We start from the raw sequence: 17,766 nt of genomic DNA, 5'->3' as shown, positions 1-17,766 counted from the left end.
TTATACCTTTTTCTGTCATCCAAGAGCCCAAGATAAAGCTGTATCTTTCACCTAAGTTGATTTTCTCAAGCAGCTGGTTTCATCTACTCCAGTAAGGCTGTGAAACCTCACATAACAATAGCTGCTTACCTGTAGCCACCTCTGAATTGAAACTGGGGAAGCTAATCAATGGTGTGGGGAGGGCAATGTCCCTTCTGCCATTCACATCTCCACAGATGTGTTGGATGCTCTTTGACGGACTGACACCTGCCCTGCTTTTGTAGGTGGTGCACTGCCTCACTGAAGTCTGCCTTCTTGCAGGGAGTGGATTTCCAATGTCCTGCCATGGATGATGACAGCCAGGATGAACTGATAAACAAGAATGCTGCTCTAGGAAAGGGCAAAAGGCAGTGTCTTGCACTCCTCAGTGAAACAGGTAAATGTGACTTCTCTGCATGTGTTTCTGCATAGGTTGGGGAACCTATTGATTTACCCCCAAAAGGGTGGTAAAGTTGTATTTCTGACCATTTATCTCCTTTTTTCCCTGAAAATTTTTTTGTTTTGCTTTGCTTCATAGCTTGTGTGTATCAGACTGCTGACATGCTTCCCTTGAGTTTCTCAAAATGGGCAGCTTTGATACCACTGCAGAAATCTAGGGTCTCGCTTCATATGTAATGTCCTGAGCAGGAGTTCTGCTGTGTCCTCTGCTGTTCTGCCTGCCTGTCTGCCTGCATCAAATAGGTATTTCCTCTCTTCTCTTTTTTTCTTTTTAAGAAAGCAATGGTGGAAATAGCTGTGATTCAGATGATGATACTGGAAGTGAAGAGGAAGATAATGACACTGAGGAAGAAGGAGGTGAGGAGGACAAGGAAGAAAGTGAAGATGAAGAATTAGAAGGTAGGTCTGTTAATGTGTGTTAACAGGCATTTTTTTCATAACTGAGGAAGAGTGAGATAAAAGCTTTTCCTCCAGAAATGAACAATGAAATGTAGATCCACAGATACAGCTGTGTCAGGCCACATCACAGATGTGATGCAACTGTGTCAGGCCATCCTCCATTAATAAACAAACAAGTAATATTCCCCAATATTCTAAGCTTTTAAAGCATTTGTATGTTTGAAGACTATGCACTAACTAAAGTGATGTAGTTGCAGTCATCAGGAGTGAACTCTACCCGAGCATGAGTTGGGAAAAAAATGTCAAAATTGCAGCAATGGCTCATGCTATTTTTTCACTTATGAAAGCATGTTTGTTAGTTTGCTTTGGGCCTCTAAAGTGAATGTTGTGTTGGAGAGTTCTGAAAATAAATTACTGTTGCTCTTATGCCTGGGGAGGAGGGAAGAAGACTTGACTATTTTTTCTTTGAAAAAACAATGTGGATGTTACTTGGATTTGTTAATTTTACTGAAAACATACTCTGTAGATACATGTACTTCTGACACTGCTGTGCTCAAATTAATATTAGGATAGACAAATGGAGGGTTTTTATCAAATCTTAAAGCTTGTTGAGAAGTAAGAAGTGCAATTTTCCAAATTACCAGTTAGCCTGATGTGAACACAGATGAAAAAATTGATGCCAGGTGCCAGAAAGCTTTATTAATTCATTTTTCAGAGTATTTTCTGTTATGTCCAGACAGGAAAATTCAGTGGGAAATGCAAAAGACAAGAGCCATATTTTCATTAAAAAAAAAAAAAATCAACAACCCAGCAATAGCCACTTCCCTTCCCCCTCCTCCCCAAAGTGAGTATGGTTTTTTTAGGTAATTTTTTCCTGTTTCTTGAAAATGTCAACTTAATTCACAGGTTTTAGGGAAAGACTAACACAGGTCTTTGTATTTTGTACTTAAAAAAAAAGTACCTTTCAACAATGTGTGCTGAGTGTTTAATTTTACTCAAAACCAGGCTTCTTTAAGTGGTCTCCAAGGCACTTCGATCCCTTGACTCTCAAAATGGTGATATAGTGGGGAAATCTTGAATTTGTTGTTCTGCAGATCAGTGTATTGCTGGTGCTTGCCCTCTGAAGTTGGGTACATTATAACTTTATTATAACTGTTTTAACTTCATTGTTCAGTGGTAGTCTAACATAGCTTACTGTCTTGTTGTTTTGATAATCTGTTGTTTTTCTGCTGTCTGTCCTTTTAATCTCTTGGAAGACTACTCACATTATCAGGCTTTATTTTTCACCAGAGTAATCCATTGTTTTATAGTGAAGGGATTTAGGAAGAAATAAACCAGCAAAAATTATTACCTTAAACTGGGAGGGCTGTGCTTCGCTCTTCCAGCCTCATAAAATAAGCTTACTTGGAATTCTGAGAACTAGTACCTTGTCCTGCCTGCCCTCTCTGCCCTCGTTGCTGAAGCCCTGCAGCACATGCTAGTTGGTTTTTATCTCTCCCATCTTAAGATTGTGAAGATGATGATGAAGAAGAAGAAGAGGAGGAGGAAACTGAGGCCACTGTGGAGGGAATGACTGATTCTTTGAAATTAGAGCCACACTTAAACGGAGCGAACATCTCCTCTGATGAGGATGGTGAAAACTGCCCCATTTGCCTCAACACGTTTAGGGATCAGGCTGTTGGGACTCCTGAGAACTGTTCCCATTACTTCTGCTTGGACTGCATCGTGGAGTGGTCTAAGGTGAGCTGTTCTGTCTGTGATGTCCTGTGGCTTTCTGGAGTGCTCTGCTCTCTCTCTTCTGATCAGGTTGTTCTGCTGTAATGAGAGCAAAAAAATGTAATATTCATATTTGCTTTAAGCTTTTCTAAACAGACTTGGTTTACTGCTCTGTTTGTCAGGATTCATGTTTGAAGTGTGGATCTGTTTTTCTTGTACCCATCCTGATCTGTTCTCTTCTCTGGAAGCTGTAATGTCGTAAGCAAGTGTGTTTCTAGGCATTTACAATTCTTTTGCTTTTTCAAGTCAAGACACCAGCAATACTGATTTTCTCTATGCTTTTTTTAAAATATATATATATTTGTATGTATATCTGACTTTATCTCTTCTTAAATTCTGTATTGTGACCATTGGATGGGGATCTGTTTTAAACATCTAAACATAAAGAAGATATAAAAGAGTATGACAAGCAGCAACTTGCTCTGAATTCAGTTTTCAGTCTGAGTTCCTTGCCACCTGTGTAGTTCCCCCAGTCATAATTCAGGGTGAGAATTACAACAAGACTTACTGTGTGTGCAGCAGTAACAGTGTTAATTAAATAAAAAAAAAATTCACTCTTATTGAATATATTTGTAAGCCATTTCTACTCGCTCATTTATCCAAAAGAAAGAAAATGCCTTAAAGCACAAGTGCTGCTTCAAGGCAATGTTTGGAAGAACTTTGATGTTGCTTTGCAATTGAATAATAATTAAGTTGCTTCGGTATAATAAATGCTTCTCTAAAAATGTATGTTTTCTCTGATCCAACAGGCTGTTTGCAAATCAGATAAGTCAGATTTAAGTACTTAATATGTCAAGATCATAGCTGTTAAAATGACTACTACATTAATTTAATGCTTATTTCATTAATAATTTAAGACTTCCTTTTTAGAAATTGAATAAAGAGACGCACTTATTAACTGTATTGGGAATTGTTTGGGTTTTTTTCCTAGAATGCAAACTCCTGTCCAGTGGATCGAATCCTCTTTAAGTACATTAGCATCCGGGCACGTTTTGGTGGTAAAATCTTAAAAAAGGTAAGCCTTCTACTGTGGCAAACAACAAAACCAGTTGCCACAAGATAGTTATTCAGAGGTTTACACCTCTAGCATGTTTATCTGATACTTGGTATCTGGATGAATTATTTCTTTTCTATTTTGCATTTGCCTTTCAAGGAACTGTAAGAATTTTTTTTCCCACTTAACCATGTTTCCTGCAATACCGTGTTGTGGCAGAAAAGGTGTTTCTCAAAGCTGTCTCTTTTTCATAATGGACATCTGACTGAAAACTGTCCATGTGTGGACAGGCACGACGGATAAGCCTGTCCACACATGGAAAGTGCCCTGTGTACTGCAGGTGCTATACACAGGGAATAGCAATAATCTGGGTTATACATGATCTCTTCCCTATGTCTTGCTACCCACAATGCTGTGTAGCAGTAGGGTTTATAAGGGGGTAGAGGTGCAAGGTAATTGTAGAGCTCCTAAAGGCACTGTTTGGAGAGAGGCACAAGGCAATAGCAGAGCTCTGAGAGGCACTGGTTGTGTGTGCTGGTAGTTGCTCACAAAAGAATATTGAAGAGCTGTCATTGCTCTTTATTGATATCAGAAAGATGTTGGTTTCCAGGGGACTTGTAGGAGTTTCATGCTCTGTTTTCATGAACTGATGGTTTCTTACATTTTGCATTTTAACAGAAGTGCGAATTTAACATCTCTTCTTTTGTCTTGTTTTTGGGGTCTTTTGGGGTTTTTTGACTACTTTTGATCTTATTTGTGAATTTTTGTTTTGCCTGTTCTTAAAGTGCAGTTTTCTGTATTTGTTGGTGTCTGACAGTAGACAAGTTAAGGAGATGTTTTCAGGCATTTCATCAGGTCTTAGATGTGTTGAATGAACTAAATGAAGGTTCTGGTATGTAACAGCTCTTTTGTTCTCTTCACTGTTAGATTTTGCTGCAGGTACTCTTAATGTGCTGATGGATTTTTAAAAGTGCCACGTTGTGCATAAAATGTGAATCCCTCTTTTGTTTAGATTCCTGTTGAGAACACGAAAACTCAGGGTAGCGATGGGGAGGATGACCCAACCTTCTGTGAGGTGTGTGGCAGAAGTGACCGCGAGGATCGCCTGCTGCTCTGTGATGGCTGTGATGCAGGGTAAGGAAGGCTGAAGTGAATGGAGCACCTGCAGATCTGACCACTGTTTGGTCCACAGACACTATCTGGTCTGTAGGCTGCCCCTTGCTGCTCTCTTCAGGCTCATCATGCAGCCAGCTGTGCATCCATGTGCTTACGGTGCAGACATCCATCCCCATGATGTGATGGATCCTTTTCTGGTCATGTAGCAACGTGTGTGGAGAGTCCTGTGCACATCAGTGCAGCAGACCATAGAAACAGGTGACCATACCTTCAAGTGATAAAGGTGTTTGTGCTCATCCCTGCAACATCTGAGTGCATGAAGGGTAAAAAATATACATCCTTTTATGTCTCTGGGAGAGGATGCATGACTGGTCCCAGCTGATTGGGCACTAGGGCTGTGCAGGAAAAATGCTTAAGATTCGCAGTTTTTTAAAATGTTTTTCCTTTAGAGCCATAACTCTTAAATTGATTCTCTTACTCTTGCATACTTCTGTCTCTGCCAACATATTTTTTCTCCCTCCTTGATTAATAAAATAAATGTTTAAGTACAGTCATCAAGATATTTAAGTACAGTCATCAAGATATTTGAACACAAGTTTGGGCCTACAGTTTTCTGCTAAAATTTAAAGCCCTTGTGATGTTTAATCAGTCTTCCAGCATTGTCAGTTTGCTGTCAAAAGTTACCCATTGAACAAAGAGATGCTTGCAATGAATATGTAGAATAATCTTGCAGAAATTTCCTCTAGCAAGCTAACTGGATCCCTGATAAGTCTAATTTTGTCTTTATGTTCTGTAGTGTCCATGTACAATGATTCATCTTCTGGAAAATAGACAAAATCAGGAACACTAAATATTGTTAAGAGTGTCATCAGAACACTGAATTTAAAATACTTAATCAAAACCAGTGTTTCATAGGTCTGACCTGAAGCCATGTCTTTAAGTTCATTCTGAACTTTCATAAGCCCATCTCAGCTCAGGGTATTGCTTCAGATTTTTCTTTCTGATCTCTCAACAGTTACTCCATTTTTTTTATACATTTTTATTTCTAGTTTGATACAGTTTTTAAATTTTTGTCGTATTTTCCTAAAAGAAGTTCTTTATATATGCTTGATTTCTAGAGTTAGCACTTCCAGAGGCACTTCTGGAAAAAGAACTTGCAGTCATTACTGATGCCTTAAATGGCCAGAAAGAACCCTCTAAGACTCTTTTTGAGTATGAGAAAGCAAAAAGCACTCATTTATTTATAGCATGCTGGCTGCGTAGGAATCATTTCTGAAGTATGCAGACTGAATTACAGAGATGCTACAGTTTTATACTATAGTATCTAACATTGCATCATCTGTTACACCTACTTCCCAAAACCATTTATCCCATCATACCACCCTTGTCATACCTCCCAAATTTGAGTTGGTGATCCCAAAGACCCCTTATCTTCATCTTCCTCATCCTGCTCCTTGGTCTTCGGCACAGTAGCACGCTTTCTGGAACAGTTTTAAGGTTTCTGAGCCACTTTGACTCAGTTATATCAAGCAATGTGCCTGTTCTGTCTTATTCTAAGAACATTTTATACAGATAAATTATTCTTTACCTTGCTGCAATCTTTGTCTATTGGAATTCTTGACAAGAAATGTTAAACAGCATTTTTAGAATTCTTGTACAAAGGTACTAACAGGCCAAAGGCACTAGCTAGCTATACCAAAAGTGCTAAAAAGCTATGCTAAATCTATATAATGTGGATTTTAAGGCATCATTACTAGCTCTTTGTGGCTGAGGTTAAATCTAGAAAAATGGAGAATAGCTTGTTTCAAATCCTGGTTTTGTTCATCTAGATTCTCTGTCTGACCTGACACTGGATTGAAAAGTTCCTCAGTTATTTTTGCCAGCAATTCTAAAGCCAATGGAGTTACTGCTTTTAGCTAGACATGGCTTTCTACAGTGTTCAAAGTGTGTGGTATAATGCTGTTACCTTACAAATGTAAGTTATCAAATCTTTTTCCATTGAAACCATTTTCAGATGTCTTGTAACAGCCTAATTTTCTGAACTGTGTAACAACAGCGTTAGGATTGGTATGATTACAGAAGTGTGGATGTCTAGTAATTTGAACAAACAGTAGAAAAAGGGTTAGTTGCATTATGGTGTGACACATTAATGTATGACTACGCTCAGGTTACCAAGTAGCAAGAAGCGAGTAACAGTGATACAGAGATTGGTGTCAAGAAGTTGAGGAACAGGGCTGCATCCATGACCAAAATTCTTTAATTTCGTAGACCTGTTTTTTCTTACTGTTTGTGAAGACTGAGACAGAGTGATGAGGCAAAAGTTCCCTAAAAGCATCCATTTCTTCCTGAAAGGTACAAAACGTCCTTTTTTTATCTCAGTTCTTCACTGCTGGTCACAGAGCTCGAGAGATGTGTTGAGGACTTGATGGCCAATATCTCTTGCTTTCTGCATTGCACACAAATAATCCTGACCAGACCACTTGGACACACAGTGTCTTTGTGTTTGTGAGGGGGTGGGTGCAAGACTGCAATTAAAGGAACCTGAGGGAGTGAGCATGAGGTGACTTTGCTTCAAGGCTGTTTTTTCAGGTTTTGTTGGGAGTTTTTTTGAAAAACAAGTATCATCCTTCTGGAAGATTTAGCATTGAGTGTGGTTATGATGATTTTCTTTCCCTTATGATGAGGTTCTTTCCCTTTCCAAGGGGCTCTAGATAGCTGTTGCAATAGGTTCTTCAGTGTCCAAAGTTTTAGGGCTGAAAGTCTTTGCTTGTCAAGTGGGTCATAAGTTGACTTCAGAACTCCCAGACATAATTAGAAAAGTATGTAGTGAAGTTCTTGCTACAAGCACTTTTGCTATGACTTGGGCCTGAACATAACAGTATTACTTGTCAGAATACTACTTTGGGGAAATGATCTCATTCCTGGTAGCTGGCAGTTGGAGAATGAGCTCTCCTTTCCCACAGAAGGAATATACTTTGCTAGTCTAATTTTAAAGTAATGATTTTTTGTGAGCAGCATTTTTCAATTTCATCTTCTTCAATCTCTGAAAGAGTGTAAAATCTCATCTGCTGAAGTATACTCTTTCATGCAAGGAGGACATGGTATTCCATTTTGTATTGACAATTAATATATATATTTTAGTATAAACATAATATTGGCAATTCTGACAGTACAGCTGCAAATTGAGCTTATTGCAACATAGTTGGGAGCAGGTTTGAAAGACATAATCTGAAGCTGGAGTCATGGAAGGAAGGTAGATTAAGGGCTGTAGTCTCATTGCTTCTTTTGTATTGCTGTAAACTGGGATTAGAGGGTTGGATAGTTGCTCCTTCCCTTTCCTTACCTTGTGGTCAGACACTGAGTTATCAGGCAGTGAATTTTTCTAAGAGAAGGTGAAACAGAGAGCTTCCCTCTTTTTTCTTTACTTATTTCAGAGTGAAACACTCTACTACACCAGAAATAACAGTAGTCTTTTCTCTTATAGAAAAAGAACAAAGTTGGTCATAAAATTGCTGATTTGAAGCTGAAACTTACTTGAAAGCTGTGGTCTCCGTGTGTTCCTTGCCTAGGGAACTTGGTCTAAGCATTTAGTTTTCATGGGAAGCATCTCATTTACTTGGAAAATCTGTTTTAATTCTTTTTAGCAGTGTAACTTGAACATGAGTTGCTTCAAAAATTCTATACTACTGACACACGTTGCTTTCTCTGAGTTTAAACTGCTGGACTGAAGAAATTGCAGAGCTTCTCTTTAAGTGGTTGGTGTTCAGTCTGGCTGCTCAACCTCTTGGGTAGAGAACATTTCAAAGGCCTACCTAGGGGAGTATCATGCTTTCCTCTTTCCCCTTGAGGTTTGGTAAGGACAGTTCCTAGCTGGGTGGTGACTGGAAGTCAGTGTGCTTAGTCTGCAGTCCTGCAAGCAGCTTTATGGAGCCAGTGACTGACCAATGCTCTGCCACCTAACCTGTGCAATAACAGAGAAATCCTAATCACCGCTTGTCTTAATCATGTACATGTGGGATGCAGTGCCTTTATTCAGCATAACAAGGCATTGCACTTGACCTGTGCCTTGTCATGCAAAATAAAATGTTCCTAAGTGCCAGTAGTGTGAATGCTGTGTTGGTTCACAGGAAACTGATGTTGTTTCCTGATTGCCTGTTTCCCCAGCACCTCAGTGCTTCTCTTGCCACCATCAGTTTTGGCTCTGCACATTTCTTGCAGCTTGGGTTCAAATGGCGAGCGATTCACCACACAGTGAGGGGAAAATGTTCACTTTTCTAAACTTTTCTAAAGTGATGAAAATACCATCTAGAATTGAAGACCCTTATATAACCAGCAGGTAGCATCTTTTCTCTGGAGACTGGTGGAAGCAGATGCATAGACTGTAGTTTCAAGCTTAAGAAAATGAGTCTGCCTTACGTAGCACATGGATAGAGGTCAAAGGCTCTCTTCTCTTGTTAAGGACCACCTTGTTTGATTTTTTTTTTTTCCCCAAGGTATCACATGGAATGCCTTAATCCTCCTCTGAGTGAAGTCCCTGTAGATGAATGGTTCTGTCCAGCCTGTGCCCCCATGGGTGCCAGTGCTGCTGCAGGTAAGGGTTTTGTAGTATCCACTCAAAGTAAATATTTTTCTCCTGAGTTAGAAAATGGGAAGCATGTGCTGTTCTGAAGAGGTGTTTAATGTCCTGGGTTTATCTGTTTTAAACAACTGTTTTGATAAGTGTTCTCTCTTGAACCATAAGAGTTGACTTGAACTCTTGACTGATTAGAGGATCTTGTTTATGAGGATTTTCATCTGCGTTTACAATTTGTGGAGCTGCTTCTTGTAAGCATTCAGAGGCAAGCCCAGCACCTTAATGCAACTGCTTTGTATTACATTGGAAATAGTTTATCAGTATACTGACCTCAGTTTGCCAAGGTAACAGCAATTTTTGTTACCTAGAAAAGCATCTTACTGTGTAACAGTCTGTACCTGTCTGTGCTCATTTCGTTTTGAGAGGGTAGTGTCTTCCTTTGGGGGTGATTGGTTTAAGAAAGGGAATAAGGGACAATTCTTTTTTTTTTTTTTTGATCCAAAATTCTTTAAATGTTTTCACATCTAGAAAGACAAGTGACCTCAGCATCTTTTCTTTCAAGATACAGATCATGTCAGTGAAGAAGAGGTGGCTGCTCTCATGGCAGACGTTGTTCCCACCACCAGTCGGCTACGCCCTCACGTCCGGACCCGAGCTATAGCCAGGACTCGGCAGAGCGAGCGTGTCCGGGCAACAGTGAACCGGAACCGGATAACAACGGCGCAGCGGATTCAGGTAATTGGGGTGTTTGCTAGTGAGCATCTGGAAGAACCTTGTGGGAGAGCTGAGATAAATCCCCACCTAAGTAGCTCAGCTGTCTATGTTGACTGTCCGTAGCACAGTGGGTAGTAGTTATGGAGTTCTTTTAAACTGAGGTGTAGAACATGTGCAAATGGAGTGCAGCACACGGCCAAGACTCTCTATTTTAAATGCTGCGGTAGCTTCCTCTCTTAATCTGTGTTTTTATCACCTCTGGTGTGAGCAAAATTGTATTTTTTTTTTTCCCCAGTGGCTATTAATACACAGTTTGTGCATCAAATCTGTTTCTTTAGCATGTTTATTTGACAGCTGTGTATTTCTTTATTTGTCCTTCTACTTCTTTTCCCACAGCAGTAGAACTTGTTGATCACCCTCAGCCCAACTGAAGAGAAAAATTTAGTATTTTCAAGGTTTCTATGAGGTGAAATTCAGCCTCTTGTTGAAGAAAAAAACCCAGGTGCTAGTGTCCTCAGTAATGGGGCAGCATGACTTCAGCCACCTTAACAGTACCAGAGAATCTGTGCAAGAAAATATCCCAAATACCCGAGATCCCTCCTTACAGTATTAAGTACAGGTTGAAATAAATGCCATGAACGAAGATCAAGCTTGCCTTAAGTTTTTATCATGTTTTTCCCCTGGATTTAAGGAGTTCCCTGAGTGCTCTAGCTGTCATTAAATTCATTATGTCCTGTGTAACGGAGTGATCTTATTTGACTGCCAACTCCCACTGTCTCAAAACCCAGGCCTTTTAATTTTAGCTTTAGAAGAATTAATAAAGTAGAAAATGTCGAGGAATCATGTGATGCATTGTTGTTAAGTAATTATATCTGAGTAATCGGGGCTATATTTTGAAGAAAAATAATGGGAGCAGAGTTGTTTGAAGTGAAGGACTATGCAAGGGAACTGCTGGTACTTCTCTTTCTTTCTCTGCCTGTTGTTTTAGAAATAGTGTGCAACTGTTTCCTGCAAGTGAGAGAGGTGGTGCCCAGGGACTTTACCATTGCGTAGTAGTGTAAGCCTGGGAACCCAGGACTTAAGAGGCTGTTCCTAGCTCTGCTTCTCAATGTGCAGGGATGAGTACAAACTAGAAAGGCACTGTTATTTATTGCCTTTGTCTCTGAATAAAAGTGCATCTTATTTTGGCTCATACCTTGAGTTGACTGAACCTTGATTCCACTGGTTGAGGGTGTGTAAGCTGTTGTCCTCCAAGCACAGTGAGAAGCTGGGAGCATGCATCCCTGAGTGTAGAGAGGAAGAGGAATCTGAAACTTGTTGGAGAAACCCCTGCTACTGACAGTGAAGTGATATTTTGGCAGGGTGACTCGCCTCTGGACATGTTTCACAGGTCAGTTTGACCTAAAGAATGAGATGTTTAAGACAGTGGATCTGTACTTTGTTGGCTTTTCAGTCTTTGCTCCCCACAGTCTGTGTGATGAGGCAGAGGTTGGTTAGGTGAATCTGAGAAAGTTCTTAGGTGAACTCTTTCACTGAGGAAATGTCAGTCTTGGGGATTGTTCTCATTTAAAGAGTTAGACTAGCCATGACTTGTAATTCTGAAAGAGGCCAAAGAGCAAGGTCATTAATATGTCAGTCAATAGATAAGTGACATAATTGCTTAACTGTCAGCTTGGTGATATGGTAGGGGGGGTTTCCTTATTCGAATCTCAAATCCATTTTTCATCAAATGCTTTTATAAGTAACTTGTTGCTGACCTTTGTATCATGTAACTTCTAATCCCCCACACAGCATGTGCCAAGGTACCTCATGTCATCTCTTCTGGATGAAACAATTGAGGCAGTTGTAGCAGGCTTAAACACTGCTGTCTACCAGCGTCCTCTTACACCACGGGCTCCAGCTAGGCAGAAAAGAAAAACAGGTAAGGACATTAGGCACCTCAGGAAAGCCCAGATCATACAAAGTACTGTGCATCTGCTGTATGCTGCCACACCTGTGCAGCTAGGGAAGTATCCCACATGCATTTTTGTCTTTTCCTGTACCACCTCTGCCCAGAAGTGTCTTGTCCTAGTTACAGGGGCCGGGAGCAGTTTATCGCTATGTGGGTATAACCAAAATTGTGTATTCTACACCCTCTGTGTCATTTCTGATGGACTGTTAATAATTAATTATTTGCAGCAGCTGCCCAGGGCACACCTGGCACCTAATGACTCAGCTGTGATAACTCTTCTCCGGGGAGGCATTAGCAGCTTCACACGCAGCCTGAGGGGTTGTCTCTGCTAATGGGCCACAGTGGACTGGCATAATAGGCACCTGCAATGACCTAGACCATCAAAGATTCCAAAACTATCCCATGACTGACAGAGTTAAATCACCCATTGTGAAACTCCTCACCCTGGGGAGGTACTGGATATTCCCACCTAAATTTGAGCATATGTAATCTTGGGGTTTTGGGACTTCTGGTACCACTCGTTGGATCCAGAGAAGGACCAGAACTTTGGCAGGACTGTGACTGCCACTCTTGACAAGACTGCAGTCATTACTTCAACAGAACTGTGAGCATTATGCAGACCAACAGGTTTTCCTTTCCTTTTATTTTGCACCCGGGGGGGCACATGGTGCTCAGCACAGGGGTTAACGAACACTGTTCTGTTCTTGTCCCAGAATGCTGAGTTATACATCTGTTTTGTGGGTTAAAACCGGGTTTTCTCTGTGTCATTGTATTTATTGTAATCTTTTTAGTAAATTGTAACTCTGACTTGTAACCTCGCTTGAGTTGGATTCATTTCTTCAGCCGGTTTACTTTTAAACCAGCACATGTCTTGAAGGTTGTTTTTAAATAAATCCTAATTATGTCACTGTGTCTGCCTGCTGTTTGTGGCACACTGTATTCTCTTTGAGCTGCTTTGTGTGTCATGGGGGTACGAGAAGGGGAGTACAGGGTAAAATGCAGTGCTAGCACTTAGCCAGATCCTTGGTTTTTGTCCCATTAGGTAGGCGGAAGAAAGTAGGAGGCAGAAAAAGAACTCAGACAAAATCTGCTGGAAAGAAGAGTTCGGGGACACAGCTGAAGAGACGCAAGCGTGTGACAAAGAAGAGAAGGGGGAAAAAGACGAGAGTAAGATCACATGTGAGTTTCTGCCAGTCAGTATCGCCATAACATGGGATTCAGCTGGAAAAAATGCCATCTTATGATCATAGCAGGCACCTTTCTGTGAGGTGGGAGTACATGCAGGATGTGTCCAGTGTACTCCAGAAAGATGCTGTACATGGAAATTAATTGCAACTTCCAGGCAGGCCTCCTGGGTTTGCTGACAAATCCTGTTACCTGAGCTGTTGGGATCAGACTGTAAAGCATGTCCTGCAGGCTTTGTGTTCTGCCTTGTCATTCAGATGTGGTGTTTGCTTGGTACTGATGCAAGCTCAGTTAAAATTACCACTACCTATTCTTTTTAATAGGCTATGGATGTTTGTGTCTATGTTGCTGCAAACCCAGTTAATCAGCCATAAGGGCTTCCAAAATTCCTTTCAGTTCTGGGTAATGTTCTCGTGTGAATTATACCGAATACTCTGCACCAGCTTGACTTTTGTCATCAGCTACCTTAACTAGAATTTACCTTCTACAGACACAACTGTCCTCCTTTAATAAGGAACCAGCAGTTTTGAATTGACATTATTAAAGATTTTTAGAAGCTTAATATATCTTGTCACTTAAATCTGATACGTGCAGATCTGTTTGAAGGGACATACAGACCATAGTTAGAAGTTTAATAAATGCTTTAAAACAAATATAAATAATAAATGCACACCACTTCTGCATCAGTAACCTGATGACTCAGCCTATGAAGAATTTGGGGCTTTAAATGCAGGGTACATACCTGCCCTAACATACAAATAACCCAATCTCTTTATCTGTGCAGGTAAAAAATGAGGTTACTACTCGCTCCCGTATTGCAAGAACTCTTGGTCTTAGTAAACCTGTGCGTGGGGCCTCAATTCCTTCCATGTACAAACCCATGGAGCCCTCACTTGGTCTGATGAGAGCAGATATTGGAGCAGCTTCTCTGTCTGTGTTTGGGGATCCATATGAGTTGGATCCTTATGAGAGGTAAGATATCTCTGGATTATGGTAAGGGACCTGATAATTTCACCAAGTGTTGTGTTGTTTGTACGTGTGACTTCATGCAGAGTGTAGATCTCACATCTGAAGGCAGCTTTGGATACACAACTCATCATAACACTTTGGCCTGTTCTTTCTTTTCTTCTGGGTAGAGTTGCTGAGCTTTTAAAGAATCAGGTTTCTCTAAAGAGTTCTGCTGAAATAATCAGCCTCATGGAAACCTTTAATAAGATCTTTGGGGTTATTGAAAGGCTAGAATCTGAAAGAGTCTGATCCTGATCCATCACTTTCTATTTATTTATTATAAATGAAGATAGCTAGCATATATGATTCACAATGAAAACTGACTTAATATAGAATTAAATGGACCTGTGAAATCTTCCATGTTTCTCCTTCATCTTCACTTTTCTAGACACTTTAAAATGAGGAGATATCTTACTATGCCATAGTTTGTGTCACTCTTAAACTTTGAATTTTAGGGAGGGGACACTGAAATTATTGTTGGTGAAATTTAATTTTCCACTGAACAAGTCGTTTTGAACCTTTCATAAAAGGAAATTGTCCATTTAATATTTTAGAAATAAAAATCTACATTTGAGTCTCTGCTGGCTAAATTATGCTATTCTATTTATATAGCCACAGAAAATAAGTACATTGCACAGATATTTTTTCAATGTACCATAATACAACAAGCAATGCTCTCTAACTTATCTGTCCTAGTAGTATTATCTACTTCATCAATTTGATGTGAAAAACATTTCAGACAATTTCAGGGTTTGTGTGTGTGTGTTTTACCACAGTAATGAAGAGGTTCCAGCAAATCCAGATTCACCAGTGAGTGCCAAAAGGAGAGTTCTCTCCCAGTCGGCACTGAGGTCTCACCGTCCTGTAGCTAGACCCATTTCTGTGGGACTTCCCAGGTAAAAATCCATTATTATTTTACTCACTTCTATTTTTCTTAGTTGTCTAATGACCCTAATGAAAGAGTAAACTGAGTGATCATCCTGATTTAACCCTTTTCTTACCTTTTCTTTTCTTATCTTTCAAAAAGAGAGTGTGTGGGTGTGTGTGTGTGTACATGCATGCCTGCACAAGTGTAGATAAATAACCACATCAATTTGTGCAATCTTTTTTTATGTTGAAGGACACACATTCTTTCATCCTACCTTTAACATTTACACTGAAATTTAAAGTTGGTATTTCCACCCTAATCTGACTCTTCCTGCTTTCTGTTTTGTGTTTGTTTGGTAACTCCATTAGTATGTTTTAAATTCCAGTCTCATTAACCTTTAAAAAACCACTTGCTTCTTTGAGAGGGCCAAGGAATCTAATTGCACATCCAAAGAAGCTGAGGGCTGTACCCACCTCACCCAGTTCTTTTGCCATTTGTTGGAGCTCAGAAAATTGAGAAAAAACTCTTTGTTTGATCCTGCGGTTTACCAGTAGCATTGCTGTCTGACAGATGTCTGTGTGTTACGCACCTGCTGAGGCCAGGGAGCCCTGGGTGCCCCCCATTGGCAGCCACGGGGAATTTTCAGAACTGAGGGGTAAGACAAAGGGAACCAGGAGCATGACAAGAAGAAAACAAATGGGGAAAATCACTGAGACAGGTACCAACTGCAAAGCTTAGAGAGCTGAAAAGAAATGAAGGGAGCTCAGCTTAAGTGATTAGAGGTGTGAGAGGTTTACATGGCTGTCCTCTAGTGCATGTGACTTACAGTGAAGATTGGTTTCTCAGGATTAAGGCAGTGTATTTCTATGATAACTTAGATTTTCTCTACCTTTCCTGTCTCAATTCTGAAGGAGGCCTTTCATGAAGCTTTTCATGTCCTATAAGTTATTTGAGTAGCATATTGTTTAGAAGGTAGAACTGTTTAGCTGACATTCAGCTTTTCTAAAGGCTTGATTTGCCAGGAATACACTGAATTTCCTGGTCTGGCCTTAGCAGCCAATTCTTGTAGCATTCCCATTTTGTCTTTCTGTTGTATGTTATTACCGGGGTTTTGGTGTACATTACATTAATAAAGCTTGCTTTGTTGTCATACAGAAATCAAGTATAGCTCCCTGAAAGAGCTGGGCCTATTGGCCCCTTCGGAAGTTTGTTTTTTAGAAAACTCGAACAAAACAAACCCCCAAGTCCCATCAACACAAATGCAAAGAAAGAAAAGCAAAAAAGCCAAATACCAACACCAGAAACACCCAAACTTTTTCAGTCCATATTTCAAGAACCAAGAACTTAGACCATCTTCATAAGATTGAGTAAAGCATGAAGGGAAGTGTTTGTGTTTTCACATGTGTGGCACCATTGCTGTTGTTTTTCAGTGTAATTTCTCTGTGCCATGCTCTTAGGTACCCTACCTGTGGCACCTTGTGTAGCTTTACTGGTGCTGAACACTGGTTCAAGCTGTGTAATTTTTTTTTTAGATAGGAATGTAGACCCGAGGAATACACTTGTGTTTGTGATTTTGTGGGGGCAAGAGAAGCAGCTAGGATGGAGATACCTCTGAAGTGATGAACAATGGTTTATCCTTCAAAGATGCATACTAAATGCACGGGAAAGTTAATCTTGATACACAATACAGTGAGCACCATTCTTAAATAAGATTTAAAGCATTTGTTAACAAAAGGTCTCGGGTATGATTACAGGCTTTTGTATCTTGTGGTGGTCTTGTGTGAAGTCAATAAAAGCTTCACCTTCTGTTTGTCAGAGAGAGAGATGGGGACTGAATGACTCTAGTGAAGCCAAAACTAGTAGTGGACTTCCCTGGCTGACCTCTGTTTATGCCCTTGGCTTTGGTTTCTTTTTAATGTAACGTGTGTGTATAGAACAAGTGCTGTAAGAGTAAAGGAAATATAACCCCTCTGAAACATGCAGAAGCAGTGTACCTGCCTTGAGTCCTGATCAAGAAGCAGAAGCTGCTCCTGTGCCTGATCTGTTGGGAAGTATCCTGTCTGGACAGAGCTTTCTCATGATGAGTAGTTCAGATGTGGTCATCAACAGAGATGGTTCACTGACAGCGAAGAAGGCAGGTAAGGACTTGGCACTTCATAGTGCAGTTAGCCTCTTTGTTTCATCTGCCTCTTTGTTTCATCTGCCCTGATCCTAGAGGCTGCAATAGCTTCAAACACAGGGATACACTTATTGAGCATTTGAATTCATAGGATAGATTCAGTGACTACCAACAGTAATCTGTCTTATAAGGCAGATGCTCTGAAATATTGTTACTTGTCTCTGTTTTAGTTGCAGAGCTGAGATGTTACTGGAGGATTTTGGTTTTAATACATAGTTTTCTTCTTTCAAAAGATCTGAAAGAACTGGTTTCATGCTTTGTTTTAAAAATGTAGGACTGGATAGACTAGAATTATCTTAGTACCCAGTTTTTCTGGCATGTGTCATGCATTGCTACCATGCCTGTGATCTGCACTTCAGTTTGAAAAGCAACATGGAGGACCTTGGCAAGAAGTTTCTTTGCAGAAGTAGAACTCTAAATATGTGCTAGCATCTCCATTTGTGTATTCCCTTGGCATGGTATTATTTGAAAAGAATCCCTTCAAATTGAAACTTAGAGCTTTGTTTTTAAAATAAGTACCCCATGC

General features: G+C 40.1%; 1 protein-coding gene across 4 annotated transcripts in view; it reads left to right on the top strand.

Moving 5' to 3' along the window:
- The window catches only part of PHRF1 (PHD and ring finger domains 1), a 31,453-nt gene that overhangs the window by 5,769 nt on the left and 7,918 nt on the right, over positions 1 to 17,766 (top strand). For 2 of the 4 annotated variants that reach the window (XM_064657627.1, XM_064657626.1), the window contains exons 2-13: positions 264 to 415; positions 754 to 876; positions 2,384 to 2,616; positions 3,584 to 3,667; positions 4,659 to 4,780; positions 9,256 to 9,353; positions 9,898 to 10,070; positions 11,841 to 11,970; positions 13,043 to 13,179; positions 13,970 to 14,157; positions 14,970 to 15,089; positions 17,045 to 17,199. In XM_064657627.1, the coding sequence (XP_064513697.1) occupies positions 264 to 415; positions 754 to 876; positions 2,384 to 2,616; positions 3,584 to 3,667; positions 4,659 to 4,780; positions 9,256 to 9,353; positions 9,898 to 10,070; positions 11,841 to 11,970; positions 13,043 to 13,179; positions 13,970 to 14,157; positions 14,970 to 15,089; positions 17,045 to 17,199 (1,715 nt within the window). The remainder of the gene's footprint in view (positions 1 to 263; positions 416 to 753; positions 877 to 2,383; positions 2,617 to 3,583; positions 3,668 to 4,658; positions 4,781 to 9,255; positions 9,354 to 9,897; positions 10,071 to 11,840; positions 11,971 to 13,042; positions 13,180 to 13,969; positions 14,158 to 14,969; positions 15,090 to 17,044; positions 17,200 to 17,766) is intronic. The other 2 variants (XM_064657629.1, XM_064657628.1) reach the window with 1 other exon arrangement.

Source organism: Pseudopipra pipra, chromosome 6, assembly GCF_036250125.1.
Source record: "Pseudopipra pipra isolate bDixPip1 chromosome 6, bDixPip1.hap1, whole genome shotgun sequence".
NCBI lineage: Eukaryota > Metazoa > Chordata > Aves > Passeriformes > Pipridae > Pseudopipra > Pseudopipra pipra.
Note: the sequence above shows the minus strand (reverse complement) of the source record. Positions and strands in the feature narration are given on the sequence as shown.